The 24,612-nt window shown below is 37.8% G+C and overlaps 1 protein-coding gene across 1 annotated transcript; it reads right to left on the bottom strand.

Annotated features, from left to right (window-relative positions):
• Positions 1–535: 535 nt before the first annotated feature.
• mre11 (double strand break repair nuclease mre11) lies at positions 536–18,835 on the bottom strand. The gene is made up of 12 exons (XM_019044093.2): positions 18,546–18,835; positions 17,272–17,434; positions 15,972–16,111; positions 14,408–14,598; positions 13,373–13,580; positions 12,763–12,968; positions 11,826–11,889; positions 10,750–10,973; positions 5,659–5,801; positions 4,896–5,022; positions 3,893–4,141; positions 536–2,811 (listed from the first exon to the last, which is right to left on the bottom strand). The coding sequence occupies exons 1-12, from the start codon at positions 18,688–18,690 to the stop codon at positions 2,662–2,664; spliced, it is 2,010 nt and encodes a 669-aa protein (XP_018899638.2). The 5' UTR covers positions 18,691–18,835; the 3' UTR covers positions 536–2,661.
• Positions 18,836–24,612: the final 5,777 nt, after the last annotated feature.

Here is a 24,612-nt window from a genome sequence, read left to right as displayed (position 1 = left end):
CAAATGTTTGGATTTTTTTTTTAATTTTGATCTATTTTCAGTTCAACAGTTACCCAAGCATATTGCAGACCTCAATAACATAGAACCTAACCGAAAAGAGGCTTCTTTCGTTTGGTTTCAGGCCATCAGATGAAGGATTAAATGGAAGCTTATGATAACACTAAACTCAGGAAAAAATTTTGGGTTAAAGTTTAAGAATGTTTTCCACCAAGCTACTTAAGGAGTTTTTTGAGCACTTATCTGATTTTAGATTGATCTGATATGTTTTGATGTTTCAACCAAAAACTCAGTTCATTTTACCACTGCTTTTTTTCTATTGTTTTCTGCTCCCCCAAAAACATTTCGAGTGATGTATAAATTTCTGTAGATTTTGCCTCAAGTAATAGAATATGCATGGTCCTGAGTCCTGAGTTAAGGGTTTGTTGTTCTGTCCTCCTAGGCTCTTTTCATAGAGGAACCTTTTCCCATTATTTCTGAGTTAGCTGAGCAGAGAAAGGAAGGTGTTAAAACACAGAATCAACGAAGATGCGTCACATTATTGGATTTAAAGCTTGAAGTTGAATAAAAGTCTATTTTATTCAGGAAAAATACATACAATACATAGAGGGCTAGATTTACTTCTTGCTGGAAGGAATGCTGAAAATTTAGATTCACTGACAAAAAGAAACAAAAGGGCCGAGATTTTTTACAAAATGATCAAAAAAATTTGCAGGGAATGTAGGAAAATTCAACACGTTTTTACCTGTAAATCCTGATCTACAAGAAAATGAATTGAAAGCTTTTAAACAGCGAGTCTTAATCTCTACTAAAGAAATTTATTTGAATGTATTCATTTAATTCCTTGTAAATTGCAAAAAAAGTAAACAGTGTTCATTTTTCTGCTTCATTCATTCGCTTCATAAATATGGAAAGCTACTTAAGCAATAAGTTTGCGAAAATCTCAGGTTAGAAGCAACGATAATGATTCCATTTGCATCATCAACAGTAACTACCAGAAGTGTGCGGAATTAAACAATTTACTCGGCTGTGAGCTAGAAAAATAAATGAATAAATAAAACTTAACGATTGATCGGGAAAGAAAAAAACAGGAATTTTCTCCTAAACAACTTCTTGCCTTTGAGATAAAATTTAGAAAGTAGTTGATGTGTCTGAAAATTTGCGGGAGGATTTTGTTTTTGATGTTTACTTTATAGTACGGGAAAGAACATAACAAGCTGATTACTTACGAACATATTTTCCGGAAATTTTGACATCGAACAACACAGATAACTTGATGCCAATCTTAAATTAAAAATTCAAAATGACGTATGTTGAAATAACATTTTTGGAAAGCTATTTATATTTACACTGCTCTAGTTCTAACACGATATCTAAATTTACAAGATGAGAGAAAATCAGCAAAATTACAACCTAAAATTATTAAATTTTCTGAAATTTTGTTTTAAACAACACATCTTTTGAATAGAGACAACAGAAGTCTGACTGAAGAAAACGAGGATGAAAACATTAAGTTACCGACTAATCCTAAGAATACCTAAATCAACGTGATGAACTGTCTATTATTAATAGCTTAACTATCTACAATAGAATTTCTTAAAAGTAGACCATTCTTTCATTCTTTTTCTGAAAAAGATCTAAAAGGAAGGAAATATACAAGCACATCTTTAAGTAATTAAAACAGGAACCATCATTCAAACTACATTCAAGAGTAAACATGTACGAACAAAATTCAGATCAATATGACTAACTTGTGCTCTCGTAAATGTGGATGCTGAGCGGAATACAAAACTGGTAACTACGAAAATAAAGATGAGTATACGATAATTCTTGAGATAGTCGCCTTCTCAAAAGGAGTATATAGTGCATGAATATTCAAATGTAGCCAAATGCCTTCTAATAAAATTTTTTAAAAAAAATTTAAATTCCTTAAAGGCTTTTTTTAAAAATTAAAAATTTAAAACTAAGGAATATTTTCTTTGACATTTTTAGAACAATGCATTAGACCGCAAATAAGATTCTCTGAAAATTCAAGGACTCACTCAGTGTTTTTTCTCATGGCAGAATGAGTAACTTGCACAAGTGACAGAATGGTTAATTTGGTTGTCAAAACTTAGATAATATTACTCCCTGAAAAATAATTGTTGCGTTACATCATCCAAAGGGTTTTTGAATGGACAAAACGTCCGTTCTCATTACTTGCAAGAATTTATTGTTTGGGAAGATCTTGTTGATTTTTCTTGCTCCCTGGATAGCACATCTTGTCTCTTTGAGGCGTACGAATATTAGATCATTTTGTGGTACATCCAATGAAAGTACAAAATTTAATCAAGTGGTTCAAAATAACATTAACAGTAGAGTTCATTTGATTTTGAATAATTTTGGCAGTTGATTTACCATTCCCACTTTGGCTGAGCTTCACTCGTTTAGTTCAAACTGTGTGATCAAATTTTCAGGAATAAATCACACACACTTAAAACTGATTAATTTTCCTGGGATCTTTAAAAAAAAAGTTTAACGATTCAGAAATGATTGCAAAGTATATATTGGAAACCATCTTATAGAATATCTGGAACCCTGAATATAAAGATGTGCTATTAGGAACGCTACAAAATTTTTTAGAGTTGCAGCAACGGTTAATTGAGAAGTTGACGAGTGAGTGCATTAATCAGAGTCGGAAAATTCATCGTAAGTGATGCGCGCTCGGTTGGACATTCTTGTGCTCGGCGTTCTGGAAGAGGATCGCACTGGAGATTTTACTGGAGATCGCATTGGTGGTGACCTAGTAAGCGTTAGTTTGGGGATCCCCCTTGCCTGAAAATTTATGACAAATGATTATTGCAGTATTTGTACAATGAAACTTCGAGGATTCATGAAAATGAGATGAAGGAAAAACAGGGCTAAGAAACGGAATCTCCAAGCTGAATTCCACAATAGTGGCAGATTTTTCATCCAAATACCTTCACAGCCAGCAAGTCATAACAGAATATCGAGGGGCAAATGAATTTTTTTCTTTAGCGATAAGATTTTGTTATGAACAGGTTCATTCAAGGCATAGCAAAATATGCTCATTTTTTCTGTTAGGTATGAGTTTTTACTGTAAACAGGCTACATTTTGTTCCATTATGCTCAGTTTCACTAGACATTTTTTTCTCTGGTAAGATTAGACAGAAGAAGGAACTCGACTTTTCAACCTATGAGTTCCCTTCCACAAAGCTCAAAGTAATTTTAGAAGGTACGGGAAAAATATCGATTTTGGGAAATGTTTTCTACATTTAACAGGACAATTAAAAAAAAGCATGCTGAAGTTTTCTTAAGGAAGGCCAGTTTTATCTGAACAAGAAAAATTTTGCAGTATTTATTTTCAGTTGTTCTTTACTGGCAAAGTTTGATGTTCTCTGCGTTTGACTTCATACTCTGGCATAAGTTCAAATGCATTTACATTAAAAATCAAGCAATAGGGCTCATGACAGCTTTTCAAACCCAATGGGCAGGGGACTTACAAGGATTTCTATGGTAAAACGAAGTATTTTTATGATCAATATTTTTCATTTTTTATGCTATTTTTAGATTCTTCGGTAAAGCATTGCTTTACTTTTGAGAATCTTGGTTGAAGAGAGTTTGGAGTGGGCAAAGAAATTATACAGAGGGTGTGAGGTACGCTTTCAGCAAGTCTCTCACCAAAGGTCTATTCCTAAATAAACCCCCCTGCTCTGCACATTGGACATTAGGGATAAAGAGAGGTCTCTATCTTGCACAGGAAAAAATACCATCTTTGTAGAAAAATGTAAAGACTTAAAAATTAGAAAAAAAAAATTCAAGGACTCTTCGGATCATCATAAACCCTGAGCAAACATTGAGATTGAGTTAATGAGGGAACGAAACTTTCACTTACTGCAGCTCTTGGAGTTGTCGCACCACCTCGGGAGCCTCGCCCTCTGCCACGACCTCTGCCAGTTGACGCTGGCACTTCTGCTTTGGCGCGTCCTCTGCCTCTACTTCCACGACCTCTCGTCGGCAGCGTAACGATGATATGAGGTTGATCATCCCCGTTCACGTCAAGATCATTGCCATTTTCTTCATGATCGCTCTCCATTTTGAAGTTTTCTACTGTGCGGTCCTCACCATCCAACATGTCTTGTGCCTGGAGATTATATTTTAATACAAATATTATGTTTTATTTTGCTAAATTTTCTTTTTTACTTTAACTAGCCGCCATTTGGGAAAAAGTTGCGCAAAATGTTTTATTTTTTATGTTCTTTCCAATGAAATATCATACGATGAAGGTTCTTATTCGAAAGTCTATACGCCCCTGGGTTGTGATCCCCGCAGGGAGGTCACAACCCTTCACGAAATATTTGCCCACTTTTGTTTGAGGAAGTTTCCTTCAAACTCCATATCAATGCTTGCGACCATTTTTAATATATCAAGAAGTATCCGTACTTTTTGTATTCCCTGAATATGGTAAAAGTGGTTGCATTTGTATGCAGATTGTGAGAAGAATTCTGCAGTGTAATCACTAATTTCATGAATACCTTGAGCTGCTTGATCCAAGCTCTTTAGAGGGTCAGCAACTCGGTCAGATAAAATAATTGATTTCACTTACAAAATACACAAAAAATCTGATGGTACATGGAGTCTTCACAATTTCAGTCTTGTTCTGGGTCTTGAAATGCTGTTCCGATATTAATGTAATCAATTTATTAAAGCTTCCTCATTAGATCAACCGATACATTAAATCAGCAAACTGCATAAGATCATATTATGGACAAATTCTCAAATTTTTAATTAAATCTGTGTAATAAAAACCTTTCATTTAAGTCAAAAGATTTGCACCGTTGTTCAGGATTAGATGAAAAATTCAAGGTTTGCACAGTCCCAATAGTTTGTTTACATACCTCTTTCATTTCTTCTTGGGCTCTTGCCAATCTAGCCAGTCTGTACTCTTCAAGCATTTCAAGGAGATTTTCTTCATTCACATCGTCTCGTTCTTTCATGAATTTAACCGTTTTGTTGATCTGATGACTGTAAAATTAATTAAGAACGTGAATAAATGTAGGCGATCAAACAGAGAAACATCACGACACAGTCGCACTTGCTAACTTAAGCATTTTCTAACCACCGATATTTTCTCCCGAAAAGATTTCCACAGAGTGTGCTTTCCTCGAGACGTCAGGTGTCAAAGCTTGACAGGCCATCACAGATGATCGTAGATTCTCTTTAGATCCTGTGTTGATACTCATAAAATATTATTGGGCCTACTATTGCACCCTGTGTGAAACGTTTGATTTTTTTGTTGGTCGTTTTATCGCTGTTTTTTATTTTATGTCAATTCTTTGAAACTTAAATCTTTCTATTAGCTTTACAGATATAATTTGCAATATATTTTGATGGCCAAAGTTGGAAATGATGTATCTCCATTGCTATGTTTCAAAATTTTCACAACTATTTATCTTTTCGGAAGGAAACAATGCGACATTATTGCTTGAGATGTATACAGTATACTCAGCTGACTGAGAAGAAAAATCAAGAGAGTATTCAAGAGAAAACGTTGACTAGCTTTCCAAAGGAAAAATAAAGTATGACAGAAACTATGCAACATCGCAAATGGCGATACGTTGTTTCTCACTTTCACTCACATTTGAAATAATAGATGCTTACTTGGTGAGATCGATGACTGCAGTTCTGTCTTTTTTGTCCACAAAGCGTGATACAGCCTCTCCTAGACCCTTCAGGGACAAAACTTTCAACTGTTTAGAAGGATCGACTTCTGTGAAGTATCTTTCTACTACACTTTGTACATCCTGAAAAATTCAAGTGAGATTTTGTACTCCTTTCGTTGAACTATTGTATACTAGATGTTGAGAACAATGGCAACATTGTTTTATCACAATCATTATAAATCCTGATGAAAATACTAAAATAAACACAATAATGCTCCTATTATCTGGCGATTTGAAGCAAGAGCCACGGCAAATATCGAAAAATTTGGACGATAGAAACTACCAAAGAAAGACTGAAAAATAGCCATTTCAGGCTCTGTTTTTGCCAGCGTGGTGAATTTTCAATTTTATTTGTGAAACACTGTGATTCAGTTGATAAAAAAAAAAAAAAAATGCAAAAAACTACATGCACATTCTATTCTTGCCAAAAAAAAATAGGTTTGTATCTGGGTCATTCCACGTCAACTGTGCCAGGCTCGGAACCCGACCCCCTCCGATTTGGCTGAAAATTGGTATACGGGGTCCTTACATCATTATAAGAAACTAATTTGAAGGGTTTTCCCATCCGACGCCCCGTTCGCGAGATATCGACCCCCAAAGATAGGGTGAATTTTAGAGATATTCAAAAAAGCCCGTTTTAGCGATTCTCATTTTCTCGACTTCCCTCTCTTTGACTCTCCATAGCGAGACTCTGTATCAATCCATCATACTTTGAAAGAGTGTTTCTAGACCAGTTTTTTATGTAGATTCTGAATATGCCATCGAAATTTAGTTAAACATTATTTAAATGGCCGTAATTTAGGATTTTTTAAAATTTACTATTTTTTCGCCATTCAATGTTCAAACTGAATTATCTAAAAAACAGTCACTCCGATTTTCGATTTTTTTTTTATACTTCAAGCTTAAGATATATACTTTAGGTTGATATACTTTTTTGAATAGTTATCGGACGGTTAAGGGCCTAAAAAAATTCAAATAGGCCAAAAAAGGTCAAAAATTTGAAAAAAAAGACGATTTTTTACACTTTAATCCAAATATTTCGATAATGAACACTTCAATTAACGATGTTTTCCCCCAGTTTACCCTCTAAGATGTATAAAATAAGACTATCGACGCTATCCATACATTTACCGATCGATTAACGGCCTGATGGAAACCGGAAACCGACCGAAAATCCTCGAAATTGACGCAAAAAGACGATTTTTCACACCGTAACCGATGCTTTCCATAGATTGTAACTGCAATTTCCAATTTTCTCTCTCTATTTCAACCTTAAGGTATATACTTTCGAGTAATAAACACTTACTAACGTGCATCGATGGGGCACGGATCTAAACGGAAATGAAAACCGGCCGGAAATGCTCGAAAATGACGGAAAAAGGCGATTTATTGCATAGTCAGGGAAGCATGTGTTCGAAAATTACGTCCCGTTTGCACGTTTGTGATGCAAGTTTACTCCTTCATTTTGGTCCCTAGAATGAGAAAATCTTTGGTGGACTATCCGATTTTGATGCCAAGGCCCCAAAAACAAGATGGCGGCCAAAATGGAGGCTGAAATTGAAATGTTGGTGAAACGGCACAAAACGTCAAGAGAGGTGTCGATCCTCATGTTTTTTGAATCGTAGATTCCAAAAAAATTGTCATACAGACCCCTCGACCCACGGAAATGACCAAAATCCAAGATGGCGGCCGATTTTGGCTCTTTAGTGGCTAAAACGTCAAATGAGGAGCAAAGAGAGGAGTAAACACTCCAGATATCCGTTTTCGAGGTCACCGATTCCAAAAAAATAGGAGCAAAAAACATCTCATGCCAAATGGTACTGATTTGGACCATGCAAAGGCCGAACTCGGCAGTCATTCTGATTAGAGTGTTCAGAAACACTCTATAATCGGGACCCCTCGACCCACGGAAATGCACAAATTCCAAAATGGCGGCGATTTTGGCTCCTGAATGGTTAAAACGTCAAATGCGGAGCAAAGTTCCCGATCCTCGAAAAGCCTTTCAGGGAGTTCACTTTCCCTCATTCCTTCTAAAACCTTATGTCGCGACCCTTTCACTGGGCATCCACCTCGTCTCCTCCTGGGAGGAATACCCAATCAAGCATCTTCTTTGGCAGTCCTTCGTCCGTCATTCTATTGACATAGCCATACCAGTCAAGCTGTCTGATCATGTCGTCGAATACGATGTCATTTTCGACTCCCATGATCATGCCGCACTCTTTCATTGCGAACCCCATCGTTTCTAAAAATTCCTACAGCCACCTCCTCCAGAAATCTATCTTCGTAGCTTTCAGCATCCCTTGGGTCCGTTCCTTCAGCTGCAGAACTTCACTGTCATATGTAAGAATACTTTTGACTTCAATTCTGTAAATTTTTCTCTTGTTCTCTTTGGAAATCCGCGGATCCCAGAGGATTCCATTGAACATCGCTGTGGCCTGCTTTGCTTGGATGTTGGTTTCCTTGATCCCTTGATCCGTTCTTCCATCCTGGATCAACCGCACCCCCCCCCCCCAAGTACCTGTAGTGCGCGCAGCCTTTGATCTGCTGCCCATCCTCCAACTCAGTGCTTTCCTCCCTTTGTCAGTTTCTCGGATTTGCTGATGACCAAGTGGTGATTGCACAAGAGTTCGTTTTTTTAAGCTGCCCGCCTCAAAAACGATACCACAGCACAGGTGAACATTTCGTTAGAGGAGTCGTTCCGTTCCATCCCTCCTCAACATGGCAGACGCTTCCGCGCGCAAGTTGAGGAGAGCATGAGGTCAATCACGGCAGATATCTGTCAACGCGAGAAAAATGTGAATGTAAACACGCCGATTGTTATCAAGTGGTTAGAATCATCGTCCCATCTCAAGCGTTTTGGTGGATTGGCGTCAGCTATGTTGAATATTGCGTAGTATCCTTGTAAGCAGGGGTTGGATGGAATATGACTCCTCTAACGAAACGTTCACCTGTGCCGTGGTATCATTTTTGAGGCGGGAAGCTCAAAAAAACGCAAATTTTTTATGCAAATTGTGAAGTAAGGAGTACATTTGAGACTTTGCCGATCCGCTTATTGTGATTTTTGAGACATTTCTATAGTACCTACCAACTCTTATTTTTGATCCAGCAAAAGTTTGCAACAGGCCGATTTTCTGGAAAAGTCGATTCCGCCCGGAAAAATTGTCATTATCCTGGTCAGTTTTCTAGAAGACTGAGGGGTGGTAGGGAATTATAAACGCAATTTTCAGATTCAGTGGCTCAAAACATCGGAATAGCGTTATTGCGCAGTTGAGAACAAATTTACCCACATTCTGATGAGGTACCGGTCCTAAAAAAAAAAAATGAATAATGCTAGTAATAGATACTGAATCGGAAAATGATTTTGATTAGAGTGTATCTGAACACTCTAATCAGAATGACTGCCGAGTGTTCGGCCTTTGCATGGTCCAAATCAGTACCATTTGGCATGAGATGTTTTTTGCTCCTATTTTTTTGGAATCGGTGACCCCGAAAACGGATATCTGGAGTGTTTACTCCTCTCTTTGCTCCTCATTTGACGTTTTAGCCACTAAAGAGCCAAAATCGGCCGCCATCTTGGATTTTGGTCATTTCCGTGGGTCGAGGGGTCTGTATGACAATTTTTTTGGAATCTACGATTCAAAAAACATGAGGATCGACACCTCTCTTGACGTTTTGTGCCGTTTCACCAACATTTCAATTTCAGCCTCCATTTTGGCCGCCATCTTGTTTTTGGGGCCTTGGCATCAAAATCGGATAGTCCACCAAAGATTTTCTCATTCTAGGGACCAAAATGAAGGAGTAAACTTGCATCACAAACGTGCAAACGGGACGTAATTTTCGAACACATGCTTCCCTGACTATGCAATAAATCGCCTTTTTCCGTCATTTTCGAGCATTTCCGGCCGGTTTTCATTTCCGTTTAGATCCGTGCCCCATCGATGCACGTTAGTAGGTGTTTATTACTCGAAAGTTTATACCTAAAGGTTGAAATAGAGAGAGAAAATTGGAAATTGCAGTTACAATCTATGGAAAGCATCGGTTACGGTGTGAAAAATCGTCTTTATGCGTCAATTTCGAGGATTTTCGGTCGGTTTCCGGTTTCCATCAGGCCGTTAATCGATCGGTAAATGTATGGATAGCGTCGATAGTCTTATTTTATACATCTTAGAGGGTAAACTGGGGGAAAACATCGTTAATTGAAGTGTTCATTATCGAAATATTTGGATTAAAGTGTAAAAAATCGTCTTTTTTTTCAAATTTTTGACCTTTTTTGGCCTATTTGAATTTTTTTAGGCCCTTAACCGTCCGATAACTATTCAAAAAAGTATATCAACCTAAAGTATATATCTTAAGCTTGAAGTATAAAAAAAAAATCGAAAATCGGAGTGACTGTTTTTTAGATAATTCAGTTTGAACATTGAATGGCGAAAAAATAGTAAATTTTAAAAAATCCTAAATTACGGCCATTTAAATAATGTTTAACTAAATTTCGATGGCATATTCAGAATCTACATAAAAAACTGGTCTAGAAACACTCTTTCAAAGTATGATGGATTGATACAGAGTCTCGCTATGGAGAGTCAAAGAGAGGGAAGTCGAGGAAATGAGAATCGCTAAAACGGGCTTTTTTGAATATCTCTAAAATTCACCCTATCTTTGGGGGTCGATATCTCGCGAACGGGGCGTCGGATGGGAAAACCCTTCAAATTAGTTTCTTATAATGATGTAAGGACCCCGTATACCAATTTTCAGCCAAATCGGAGGGGGTCGGGTTCCGAGCCTGGCACAGTTGACGTGGAATGACCCATCTCCTTGTCAATTAGCTTGTTTAAGACCAAAAACTCAATTTCAACCACGTCAGATAACTGAAAGAATTAATTATTATGAACCAACAAAAATGAAAACTGCCGAATACAATACTAAAATGTATCAGATTCAATCGCATAAATTTTTGGATAGTCACAGAAATGAACATGCAATGTGATCTTGGCAGATGATCCTAGGAAGAAGAGTTCCACGAGGGACTTACCTCGATTTCTTCATCTAAAATACCCTCTATGACGTCCTTGTCTATTGCTTCCTCTTTTACCTTCCGATTGGTTTTTTCTTTCCGGAATAACAGTATGTTGTCAGGATTTGCGACAGAACCTTGGTAGTAAACCTGCCCAAACCTCATTGGATTTAAGAGCTGCTCTTCTTCGCTCCATTCAACTCGCAATCGAATCAAAGGTAAAGTTGGTTGTTTATCATAACCTATAATTTTCAGGAATAAAAGACGAAATTAGAAAGGAAAGTACACACTTCCCAGATTAAATTTCAGGTAAATTTAAACCTATAATACAATTTTTGGACAACATCAATAAAAACTTGCAGGAATTTCTGGCTTTACCATTGGCTGACTCTAAAGCACATCTATCTTCTGCCATTAGAGTATTTTATCATATCGATCTACTTACAGGAACCATCCTCTTACAATTATTACATTTTATATTCTTCAACCTTACACAATTACTTTTTAAATGGGATAAGACAGTGTGAAATGATAGTCATGAAAGTAAAAAAGTGGAAAAAAGTATTTAATAAAGGCAGATGGTTTCCGTCAAAGGTACAGAAAATTCTTTGGAACAAAAATCAGCCATAATCTTATTTTCAGCCTCAAAATGACCTCTTTTTTGGAAAATTTTCTCACTCATCAAAGGTGCCACTTGTGCAAAGAACTTTAGAAGAATCAGGGCGCTATCAAGGTTGTTTTATCTTTGGTTGGAAAAAAAAAACCTTAAGAGGACCTTCACAACCTTCACAAACCTTCACAAGCTCATGAATTTTCTGTTCTACAGGAGCTATGTTATCTCTCTGACTTACTCCGTAAAATTATAATTTTAATTTTATGGAGCCCTATATACTCAGGGAATATTCTATCAACCAGCTCATTTTCACAAAATTACTCCCATTAGACTGGAAAAACCTTGTCAAAAAACGAGACATGAGCGTTTCTTTCTGCAAAACTCTAGCGCGAACAAGAGACAAACTCATTTGTTATTTTCTTTAGAAGAGGAGGGGATCCATTGCAGCAATGTTGAATGTCTATACCATACAAGTACAAACCTGTTATCTGTTCTTGTGCTATCTCAATCATTTCTTCAACTTTGTCTTTTAAGAAAGCCTCAACCTGCAAGTTAAAAACAGAAATGAAAATTGACGACTCAAACAAAGGTGATGATTAGTCGAAAATCATAACCAAAGCTTTAAAAAGTTAACAACACTGAAACCAACAGGAGGGTGTGTCCACTTTTGCTTTTCGGTCTCGTAAGGGATGAGAGGTGTCATGTCGAACCACTAACAACATAAAACAAATAAGTCCATAATTTTTCTTTAACTGTAATGCAAACTTTAATTTATTCATTATTGCTACCATCTAAGTTTGAATGAATTAAAGATTTTTTTACGACAAATTTGGAACAGAGGTGAGCCATAGCTAAATTAGGCAATTTTTAGTGAAAGGGTCCAAAGCAGAGATAAAAATTTCACAACGGGAGGCAGAAAGTTCCTAGCCTCCCCATTTTTCAAATCGGCCATCACATTTTAAAGACCAGTCTTTTTCCTGAGAAATTTCCAAATAATGACTTTCTTATGACCGTACATATCAAATACTGCAATTTTGCAAAAACAGGTGATTTTTACAACGGCTTTACGAAAAACATGTTACTTTTACAGCAGTTCGGGAGAAGAAACCCACGATTTTGCCAGCAGTCCCATTTTAGGACACCGTTTTCGGGGCCTTCCCATTTTCACACACAACCTGCCCGGATGCGTTGTCTAGAAGTTTTTGCACACCTGGTTTACAACCAAGGATAGAGAGGTGTCAAAACACAGCTAATCTGGCCATACTGAATGGACAAATTTTCGTGAAGCTTACCATACATTAGATTTGATGTTACCCTTTCCTGTTAACTGTTTAATTCTTCATTTGAGATTTGGGCACAGGCAGGGATTCACCAACAACAATTTCCGACTCATATCAGGAATTAATGATGGGACTCACATTTTCATTAACAGTTCCTATTCTGTCATCTAGATTTTCCTCAGAAAGAACAACAGTGTCAAAGACAAACGGACGCACAGATCGCAACTTGATGGGAAAAAATCGGCTTTTCGGGGCTTTGGCACCTTCAGGGTGATAAACTTGCAACAACCCCACATGTTTTGGTTTTGATTCTCCTTCACAGAGTGATGTTGCAACTGGACTACCTGTGACAAAAAAAAAAAAAAAAAAGACTAAATAGCAATTTGTAAAAACCAGGTACCACCCGGAAACATCCCAGGCTTTTTGATTTGTTGTTTTAGCCTTGGTTACCCATTATCTTGTGTTTTTTAGTTTTGATAAGATCTTTGAAACCAGTTTCATTGCAGTACTAATACGTTGCTCACAAAAAGATTATAAGGTTGTAAGTGGCTTCTTGTAAGTTCAGATTTGATACTTACAGAAAAAAGTCAATTTTTTGCACAATGGGAGGATATTAAACGGAGAAGAACATGCACTAATTTACTAACCTTTGGTTTCCTTTTTTGCTTGATGATTTACTCGGAGGGAAAAAGAAAGAAACAGTAATTACCATGACGTCCTACCAATGAAACCAAAAGCACTAATTTACCTGGCTGCGTTACGTGGAAGCGTCCTACTTCATTGAATTCTAACCTTATACGGGATTCATGTTCATGACCCCAAATAACAAAATCAATGAACGGTGGGATGGCTTCCTCTGGTAAATATTTAAGCACTCCACGTTGTGCGCGATTCTGATGACACATGAAGATGTTGAACCAACTTTCTGCTTCCCATTGTGGCTGATAAAATTTCACCTGGATGAGATGCATCAATGGTAAAAAATAGTTAGCGCATCATAAATCCATGATGTATCAAAAAATAGAGGTAAAATGCAGTGATTACCTTGATGTCACTAATTTTTGAAAAAGTTGAGTGATTTTTTTGAACAGATAATGAAATAAAAAACAAACTGCACAAGGATATTTTTGGACGGAAAAGATTTTTCCCAGGCTTTTCGAGGTTTTCCAGATTTGTGGACGCCATTGTTTTTCAATTCAGATGGGCGTAAAAAGAAATTTTTTGAGGATAAAAACATTAATAACATGATGAGATTTTACATAGTAACATCTTGACAGAGCATAGCTGTTTTTAGCCTTTTCTTACCCTTTCATAGTTTCCTATGATTTGCAACAGAACCTACTCATTTTTCAACAAGTTCCATATAATGTAATTACCTTTTCTTGAAGTGACAAATAACAAGACTGAATTGAAATCTTATAATTCTTTAAAGGCTTTCCACAAAAATGAGCAGATACTTTACCATTATTTTGATGATAAGTGTGAAAAATTTGAGGGAAAAATTTAAACTGTATAGGGAAGAGGAGTCCTTCCCCTCATTGTATAGTTATAATTCGTAAGTTATAATCCAGCAGATTATCGACGTCTCAATGTATTTATTAAGAATATTGCCCATCAGCCTGGTTTTTTGCACAAATTCTGAAAAATTAGGTTAAGAGTACTTAGGTACAATCAATTTTTCTTCTCTGGAGCGATTTTTCAGACAAAATGATTTATTACTTTTTGCTGATCATAAAACCTGTTGGCAATGTCTCAGGGTCCAAAAGTATGGAGGCAAACTTACGTTTTGATCTCTAAACAATCGGGCTAACCGATCATCTTTGATGTGGCTTAAACCATACACGGCAACTTTTGTTTTCCCTTTTCGTAGTAAGAGCGGCGATACTTCAACATTCTTCAGATCTGTCCACTTGCCAAAATAATTTACCAAATTTGTGACGCTCATAATGTCTAATGTGCTCATCCGCCCATACCCTGGAGGGGGAAAAAAAGAAAAAAATGTGTAATTCAAAGAAAAACAGGAATAAGCTGCTTAAAAGGTAACAGCTTCCGCTACTTTTTTCTGCCTGTCTTGTGAAGTTAGAAAATTCCCAGCTGCACGCGGAATGTCCTAAGATTAACCAAATCAGTGCTAAAACTCAAAAAGTAAGCATCTTATTGAGCTGGTCTCTTTTAAAAGGAGAAATCAAAACAGCGGTCCCTGTTTTCTTTAAGATCAGAGAAGAATTTGTAAAAACTAATTCTGATAGAATATTCTGAACTGATAAGCCGATGTTTTCAAAGCAAAGACAGGTATTTTGAGGAAAAGAAAAATAAGCACCGTTAATATGGTGATATTTGGTGAATCTATTTCTAAAGACTGATTAACTTCCGACTCCTTGTTTTTTACTTTAAATATATACCTGAAATATTTTATGGGCAGCAACAACACATTATTTTATGAAAAAACTATAGCTCTGCAAATTTTTGAAAAATTGAGCTCAGAGAGGCCTTGTTAAAATTATAGCCAGATTATCTAAATGCCTGTTTAAAATGCAAGTCAGTATCCTTATTTGTATTCTCAGAATTAGAATTATTGCAGTACTTTTGGGACCTTTTTTTACTTGGTTTTAAAGTAAATAGCGAAGTCAGAAGTATAGAAAATTTCGAGCCTTCCACCTAATTAAATTGCTCTTCCTACATTTCAAGCAACTTTCCCCCATTTTTAAACGAAATTCACGATCACTCTCTGGTGAAGACTTAGGGAGGAAAAGAAAAAATCTTTACCAAGAAAATTGAATTTTTTAATCTCTAAAATGCTGTAATTCACAAGAAGTTCCCCTGTTTTGTCCTGTTTTCGTGGGGGTTCTCTCATTTCACACGACTAGGCTGGTCGCAGGGTAAGGAAATTTCTGCGTACCTGAACAAAAGTTCTTTAAATTTTAATGATATAAGTTTCTAAAAAAGTTGAAAACATTAATCGTATGATTTCATTTTTGCAACATTAAAAAGTATAGGGGAAGGAATAGGGAGTTGGGATCGAATGTTGGACTTTCATAAAAGTTTAGTAAAAGTGTATTGAGACTCAATTCAAATTTTAAACGACCAATTAATTAAAAAACAATAGTTAATAGGAACATGACAAATTTAAGGGTGTGACCTTCTCAACAAAATTTATAAAAACAGTAACAAGGCTGGAAGATTTATTCTACTTAGTTTCAATTTCGAAAGTATGGAATCATCCATATTGAAATATATATAAGTTTGCGAAACAGGTGAAAAATTGGAGGCAACTTGGTGGATTCTGAAAAGCTGCGAATCGGCTTTAAACTTGAAGTAATGTAGTATCAACTAGATTTGGTTCTTACCACTGGGATCATCGTGATTTCCGTGAATAGAAAAAACAGGAAGGGATATGCTATAGTTGGGATCCTCATAATTGACGACAGGAAAGTCACAATGGCGGAAGTTTTCAGACTGATCACTTAAAAATTCCACACGGATGGGCCTGAAACATTATTGAATGCAATAATATTATAAAAACGTCTCTGAATTGCCACATAGTTTTTGCTCGAAAAATGGTGCCTCAAGAGTGAAATGCAGGGGAGGGGCAGAACTTGCTGTAAAAAATATTTACATAGGATGACAAACAATAAGTAAACGAGATTTCAAGAAAGTATGTTGAGGTAAAGTAGATGCACAAGCAAAATAAAATACTTTGGTACATAAATTTTGCTCCTGCAAGATGCACCAATGTCCTTCAACAAGTCCTAAGACTTAGATTCCAAATTTTTTGAACTAAAAAATTTAAAAAAATGAAAGTGGGGTTTGAAAAATGAAAAAAATTGGAAGATTTACAATGACATTATAGCATTAAAATACGAAAGCGGCTGCAGCTTCTTCAATTATTGTAGTCCTTTGAATAGGGTTGCCACATAATTCAGACAATGAAATTGTCTAAAATATCCCTGACCTGACAAGTTTTGGTAACATTCCATGAAAATTAAAGATACGCTGGGTACTTAGTATGAAAAAGGAATAGCAACACTCTTTTCTAATCGATCTGACCTGCGCAAACCATTTGCAGAGAGATCTACTGTGATGTATTTTACATAGGCTCACTGTCCCCATTCTCTTCGATTTTCGTTCTATGCCAATTGTATTGCTCCATTTTCCAATCTTCAATTTATCCCTCTCGATTGTCTCATATATCACCTGTCCTTCTTTCTTTCGCCATCTTTAAGTCGCTGATTTAGAGAGAGTACAGGGAGGCTCATTTTGGGCCCATTGATCAAACGAATCTTTTTCTGAGTTTTAGTACTTAAGAAACACTAGTTCTTTAGAGTGTCAATTCTTCAGTTATCCAGACTTTCTTAAACGAGATATTCTCAGAGATATTTTCTATTTTTCAGCCCAGCGGAGGCAAGAAAAGATTTCAGCATCCGAAGGTCCCAAAAAAGATCCTGAGTTCCTACATTGCCTGACTCTGAGACACTTGCTTTAGAAACTCCATTGACATCCTACATGAGCCATTCGCCTTCTGTTCCTGCGTTTGATAGTTTCGCACTCTGTTTCTTGATTTAAACAGTTGGCGATACAAAAACTAATATATTTGAAAAAAGAGACGTCCTGCACTTGCACAGTTAGCATCAAGGGTTTAACACTTACCTGTCACCTAAGCAGTATTGCCGCAGTAACTTTAAGCACTTATGGATACACTGTGCTGAGGGTTTACTGTCGTGAAATAAATCACCACCCAGGAGCATAAGATCTACTCCTCTGGACTGCGCAATTTTTAATATTTCTTCAAATGAAATGAAACTGTCATCACCTGCAAATATCAAAGAGCAAATTCATCATAAGCCCATGTCTAAGAGGCAATAATCGTTGCATTTTGATTGATAGATTCTTCCAATTTTGCTGACGCTGTAAGTTATCCAAAAGACTTTAAAATTGTCGTAAAATCGCTATTTCATTGAAGTAAATTTTAGCAAAATATTTGGTGAACAAATTGCTACAAGTAATTAACTAAGATGAAAACACAATTAAAGAGGAATTTCATTGCTGGAGATGAATCGCAATTTTATCACCAGAGCATCCAGGGAAATTGCTTCCATATTTTTGAGAGATCTTTGTGTAATAAATTGGTGATAAAATTGCAACTTTATCTCAATAATTTGCAGATGTTGTCTGAAAATGTAACAAGGGAATTGAAGGCTTTAGATCCACGGCAGTCTGAGAGATTCGATTAGAATTTAAAGCACTTAATTTGAGGGATTTTCACAGATTTTATGACTAATTTGATTATTTTCAGCAGTTATTGGGGGAAGGGGGGGACACCAAAAAAACCTTATCAGTCATCATCAAATGGTGACAGTACAGTTGTCTACAACTAGGAAGCAAGCAACAGCCAAAACAACTGACATAAGTTCTAGCAGTGTGAGTGTCTCGTCAAAGCAAGAGTATACGGGCCTGCCTCTTGAATACTACATACATCGTCAATTTAAGTACTTGACAGACAGAGATCACTCCTGCTCCAAAGAGATTTCAAAATCTGGACTCATGAGAGTTGCCAAACACCGATCCACTTGCGACAATAGCTTAGCTGATTAAATGATTTCTGAAATACTAAAGATGAATTGATTTGCTACCGTACTTTAACCATTACCCTAGCGTCACTTCTGCTTCTTCCAAGTGCGCAGTCTTCCATGGATGTGCTAGAGAAAGGATTCAAACCCTAAAATACTGCACAATAATGAGAGAAGCATTAGAGCTAAATTAAAACTTAAAGACTGAGGTTTCTTGACAATGAGACCTAGAAGACACTAGGTCCAAGCTGACATTTGAGAATGTGTGGGAGAGAACAACAGTCATAGGAATGTATACTTTCTCTTTGGAAATATAGAACTTGTGTTTTTTGGGTGTGAAAAAGGTGCTGTTACCTCTCTCGGGATCTTTTTCTTCATATCCGAGATGAATGTCGGTGGCAACCAAAATATCCATCACATCCTCTGCTGGTACTTTGTCGTCCAGTATCTGACCATCGTCCGGTTTATGACCGTCATCAGCTACTTGGCCGTCATCCATGATTTACTATTTATAGCTGGAAAAGCACAAGATATAAATTCCTCAGACAGATAATTACAAAAACACGAAAGATATAAGAAGGTGAAATTAGAGACTTTCGCCGGGCGGGATGCTGAATGCCGAAACACAAAAAATGTTTTTGTTCTTTAGTTCTTTCAAATTTCGCACGAGCAAACACAACAAAAAACACTGATATGGCGAATGATGAGTGTTGACGACTGAATACCGCTCATTGGCTAATGTAAATTTCATTTAAAATTTGCGCGGGAAATTCAAAATGACGCACGTTACATCCATCGAGCGCTCTCGATCTCACCCGAGATTACAAAAATTCAGTAATTTGGTACTTGTCATGATTCAGCAGGATTGTTGAGAACTCGAAACTGTAAGAATCTACTGTCTTTAACCTTTTTTTGACTTTATCAGGTTTATATGAACACAGCTTCAACAGGGGCGTAGCTAGGAAATTTTTCTGGGGGGGGGGGGGGGGGCATGGGACCACCTCTCGTGGTGAAGAGAGCGGGGGGTGGGTGGGGAATGGAGGATCCCGTTTTTCTGGGGAGGGCCACGAGATTTCTGGGGGGGGGGCAGCCGCCCCCCCCCCCTAGCTACGCCCATGAGCTTCAATTAGATTTGATTGAACGTTATCACTTGCGCTGCCTGTGCCGATTAGTGGGGGGCCATTCATGAAATACTTAACGCTCTATCCATTTCAAATCCGAAATTAATTCCCGTGTAATTTCCATCGTACACTGGAAAAAAACACATTGGATCTATAGTCCAGACTCTTGAAAACGTTGACAAGAAAAAGTACTCTTGATTCAATCAGAATCTAGCTTAAATCAAGAACCAAGCCTCTTAATTTAAGCGGATTTCGTTTTGATTCAAGCAAAAATCCGATTGAATCAAGAGTACTTTTTCTTGTCAACGTTTTCAAGAGTCTGGACTATAGATCCAATGTGTTTTTCTCCAGTGTACGATGGAAATTACACGGGAATTAATTTCGGATTTGAAATGGATAGAGCGTTAAGTATTTCATGAATGGCCCCCCACTAATCGGCACAGGCAGCGCAAGTGATAACGTTCAATCAAATCTAATTGAAGCTCATGGGCGTAGCTAGGGGGGGGGGCGGCTGCCCCCCCCCCCCCAGAAATCTCGTGGCCCTCCCCAGAAAAACGGGATCCTCCATTCCCCACCCACCCCCCGCTCTCTTCACCACGAGAGGTGGTCCCATGCCCCCCCCCCCCCCCAGAAAAATTTCCTAGCTACGCCCCTGTTGAAGCTGTGTTCATATAAACCTGATAAAGTCAAAAAAAGGTTAAAGACAGTAGATTCTTACAGTTTCGAGTTCTCAACAATCCTGCTGAATCATGACAAGTACCAAATTACTGAATTTTTGTAATCTCGGGTGAGATCGAGAGCGCTCGATGGATGTAACGTGCGTCATTTTGAATTTCCCGCGCAAATTTTAAATGAAATTTACATTAGCCAATGAGCGGTATTCAGTCGTCAACACTCATCATTCGCCATATCAGTGTTTTTTGTTGTGTTTGCTCGTGCGAAATTTGAAAGAACTAAGAACAAAAACATTTTTTGTGTTTCGGCATTCAGCATCCCGCCCGGCGAAAGTCTCTAATTTCACCTTCTTATATCTTTCGTGTTTTTGTAATTATCTGTCTGAGGAATTTATATCTTGTGCTTTTCCAGCTATAAATAGTAAATCATGGATGACGGCCAAGTAGCTGATGACGGTCATAAACCGGACGATGGTCAGATACTGGACGACAAAGTACCAGCAGAGGATGTGCTGATTGACTGCTCTTGATTCAATCGGATTTTTGCTTGAATCAAAACGAAATCCGCTTAAATTAAGAGGCTTGGTTCTTGATTTAAGCTAGATTCTGATTGAATCAAGAGTACTTTTTCTTGTCGATGTTTTGAAGAGTCTGGACTCTAGATCCAATGTGATTTTTTTACCAGTGTAGAACAAAATCAACGATTTAATCGAAAATCCATTCATAATCAAATGGCGGTCTTGTGTTCGAATTTAGATAGGTACCTGGCTTTTACAAACCATCGATCATTGTTTATGAAGTCAGGCAGGAGAAAAAGGGCTCTGCCCTCTGCGGATATAGAAGAAATAGAATAAGGTACTTACACTTAACCTTACAAGAGTTAATTCTGCATCATATATTGCAAAAAGCATCGAAAGGTTGACCTCATGAGAACATTTCAAAGTTAGGAGAAAATGAATCGCGAATAGACATGCGCCCTTTAATGCGCCTAAGAGGCGTCTAAACACGTTTTTACTTATTTTTAATTTTAATTCTTTTTTCAACAGGAGTATTGACCTTGACGCATTATACGAGTTATACATATTTCACAAACTTGACTTTAACTTTCTCGAATCTCACAAATAAGAGAGACTTAACGCGTTGATGACAGTGCAGAGATACAACTACTCGTGCTTGATGGATTTCCATGTTGCATGTGCAAAATTGAAGGCGGAATGGTGTGAGGCGTGAATCTGCAATTCTCTGTACTATGATGCTAGTGAATTGTTCCTTCCGGTAGAAAAGTTAACAAGGAGGCCGGATTACGTCTCTCCTATCCAGGCCCGGACTTAGAGCGTGTGCAGGGCATGCGGCGCACACGGGCGCCAGCTTTTGGGGGGCGCCACGAAAGAAGAAGAGAGGGAAAAAAAGGGGGAAAAGGAAAAGGAAAAAAAGGGAAGAAAGGACAAGGGGAAAAAGGAAAAGGAAACAAGGTTGGGCAGTGAAAGCAAGGAAGAAGGGAGGAAATGGAAGGAAAAAGGAGGCAAGAAAAGTGAAAAGCGAGTCCGCGAGATAGGGGGGGGGGGGGGGCGTAAAAACCATAGATAAAATATAAAGAGAATTGCCGTCTAAAGGTAAATTTTCAGGACAAAAACTCCACCTGGTCCATAGACGGTCAGGCGCCCCTTGACCCTAAATTTGCGGCTGTACAGAAATACAAGAGTAGGCATGTAGTAAGGGGGCGCCATAAATCCATCGAACAGGAGCCGACATAGCATTTTAGGCCACGTCCGCCATCTTGGATTAGAGAATTTTTAAACATAGTAAAAATTCGAGTTTCCGGTCGAAAAATACCCTCAGACACCGAGTTTCAAAATAAAAATCCATCGAACAGAAGCCGACATAGCATTTTAGGCCACGTCCGCCATCTTGGATTTGAGAATTTTCAAAAATCGACTAAAAATTCGAGTTTCCCGTCGAAAAGTACCCCTGAATCATCGGTTCACAAAGTTCTAACGAACAGAAACGGAGGCCAGAACCAGGGCTCATTTTAGGCCACATCCAACATTTTGGAGTTGAGAGTTTTAAAAAACTGACTAAAAATTCGAGTTTTCCGTTGAAAAATACCGTGTGATACCGCGTTTCACAAGACTCGAACAAACAGAAACCGAGATAGCATTTTAGCTCACGTCCGCCATCTTGAATTTGAGAATTTTAAAAAATGGACTAAAAATTCGAGTTTCCCGTCGAATAATACATCCTGTCACCGAATTTCAGAAAAATCCATCGAACAGGGGCCGAAATACCATTTTAAGCCATTTCGGATTTTCGAATTTTGAATTTTTTGAATTTTGACAGATTTTGATTTAAAATGCGTGATCCCCAAAATCGAAGCTCAGATTCGGAATCATCGTAAAAAATCGATGCGATTTCATGTATCATACCCTGACACCGAATTTCAGGAAAATCCATCGAACAGGAGCCGAGATGGCATTAAAGCCACCTCAGTCATTTCAGATTTTCGAATTTGGAAAATTTGACTTAAAACGCGTGATACCCAAAATCGAAGTTCAGATTCGGATTCCTCGTTAAAAATTGATACAATTTCATGTATCATACCCGAGCATAGCGTGAAGGAAAGAGACGTAACGTAGACATACTGATTCGAGCATATGAATCCAACGTGGCAACATGGGTAGTGCTCAGTGGGTCAGCGGAGGAGGAAGAATAAGAATTTATCGTGAGGAATTCCTCGCGACGAAACCGAACACTTTAGCCGGCGCTTAGCGGCGCCTCCTCGTTCGGTTTCACTCGGGCGACAGGCGGCGGCGTAGTTCAAAGGGGAAGTACGACAGAATCTATACGCGTCGTTAAACTCACGCTATTCTAACATATGATACATGAAATCTCATCAATTTTTCACGAGGAGTCCGAATCTGAGCTTAGATTTTGGATATACGCGTTTTAATCTATTTAAAATCATAAGAGAATTTACAGAATTGTCCTTGAAAATTAATCACACATTAGTGTTTTTTTACGTCATTAAGTAAATCTCTTTCCTTCACGCTATTCTAACATATCGACGGTGAAAGTCGGCAATCACATAACTCGGTTTGCGACGTCGCAGACTTCCTGTCATACTTTATTTTTTAAACGGAAAACTACTCATCGGTAATTCTTTAAAACTTCCGTGATTTTTCTTCTAGGTGCGAGGAAAATTCTGCAAAAACTTCAAGGGATCATGTCCATTTGTTCTCCTTTAAGAAAATAACATAGTTGCGGAGATTTTCAGACACCGCAAACGAGTCATGTGATTGCCGACTTGCACCGTCGATATGATGCTTAAAATCCAAAAAATCTCATCAATTTTTCACGAGGAATCCGAATCTGAGTTTAGATTTTGGATATTACGCGTTTTAATTTATTTAAAATCGTAGGAGAAATTACAGAAGTGTCTTTGAAAATTGATCACACATTAGTGATTTTTTACCCCGTGTTTCTTCTACGTTCACGTGATGAAATTAGATCAACAGTTGACTCATCGACTAGTCCAGCCTAACCCCCCAGAATCGGTCTAAAGGGCGAACGATTTTATCAGATAAGATGTGCGGTCCTAGTTTCCGGGCAATTGCGGTTTGATGGAAGCTGCGATGAGGAAAAACGGAAGATATGCGAAACTCGGGCGGATATTAAGTGAGAAACCAGGTAGGGGAAATGCTTTCTTCCCGAAAAGTTAGTGCTCGGGCCAACTTACATGGTCACTGGAGCATTGTATAGCAGGTTGTGGGAAGCTATTTTTTTGCAGCAACAACCAATTGGATCGCATTTTGCAAAAAGGAACTAAGAGCATTTCAATGTTGCTGGGATTGTGCAACTTAGGTTCTTACATTCTTTGCAAAAAGTAAACTTTGCGACGGTAATTTTCGTCTTGAATTCATAGATTTTTGGGAGTAGAGGTGAAACTAGTTTAGATGATCGTTTATGTTTGCAAGGTTAGCGACATTGGAATGCTCTTGAGTCCTATCTTCGGCTATGTTGCTCATGTACCCCGTAATTTACCACTACAAATAAGACAAACGGAAACAATCACAATTTGGAAATAGAGAGAAAGCGCGTCAATGATCATTGACGCGCTTTCGACGACGCAGAGATACAACTATTCGTGCTCGATGGATGTTTATGTTGCATTTGCCAAATTGAAGGCGCGATGACACGAGGCGTGAATTTGCAATGCTCCGCTACTCCGCTCTATGTAAGTGTCGCTCATAAGTAATACGTGTCTTCTATTTTCGGCTGTATATCGGTCTCTATATACTCGATTTTTTTCTCTCTTTTTTTTTCAATTTGATGGCTGATTCTTTTGTAGGATGTATTTTTAGAAGCTCGCATGCACCGGTACCGGCATCAAAACTCCTTTAGTTCCCCAGCGGACTGATTAGTGAAATTGATAGACAAAGCCATAGAAAAATGAGACGTAGGGAGGGAGTATGGGGCGATCCCATTGGTTGCAACTGGTGGTTGGACTGAGAGGGAAAATGATGGACTAACTGTCGGGTCTCTTGTCGGTTGCAGTTAGTTACTCTATTACTTACCTCGTTTGTCCATTGCATCGAACCGATTTCACCAACAGGATCCCAGCACATCCCT

Source organism: Bemisia tabaci, chromosome 7 (assembly GCF_918797505.1).
Source record: "Bemisia tabaci chromosome 7, PGI_BMITA_v3".
NCBI lineage: Eukaryota > Metazoa > Arthropoda > Insecta > Hemiptera > Aleyrodidae > Bemisia > Bemisia tabaci.
Note: the sequence above shows the minus strand (reverse complement) of the source record. Positions and strands in the feature narration are given on the sequence as shown.

What these genes read in the sequence shown, in the direction of transcription:
- mre11 (XM_019044093.2), bottom strand. Translation starts at nt 18,690, where the DNA reads ATGGATGACGGCCAAGTAGCTGATGACGGTCATAAACCGGACGATGGT. An exon ending in GATTGTTTAGAGATCAAAAC is followed by an intron (nt 13,581 to 14,407) that starts GTAAGTTTGCCT and finishes CATCTCATCCAG; the next exon opens with GTGAAATTTTATCAGCCACA. An exon ending in AGCACAAGAACAGATAACAG is followed by an intron (nt 10,974 to 11,825) that starts GTTTGTACTTGT and finishes TGAAAATTATAG; the next exon opens with GTTATGATAAACAACCAACT.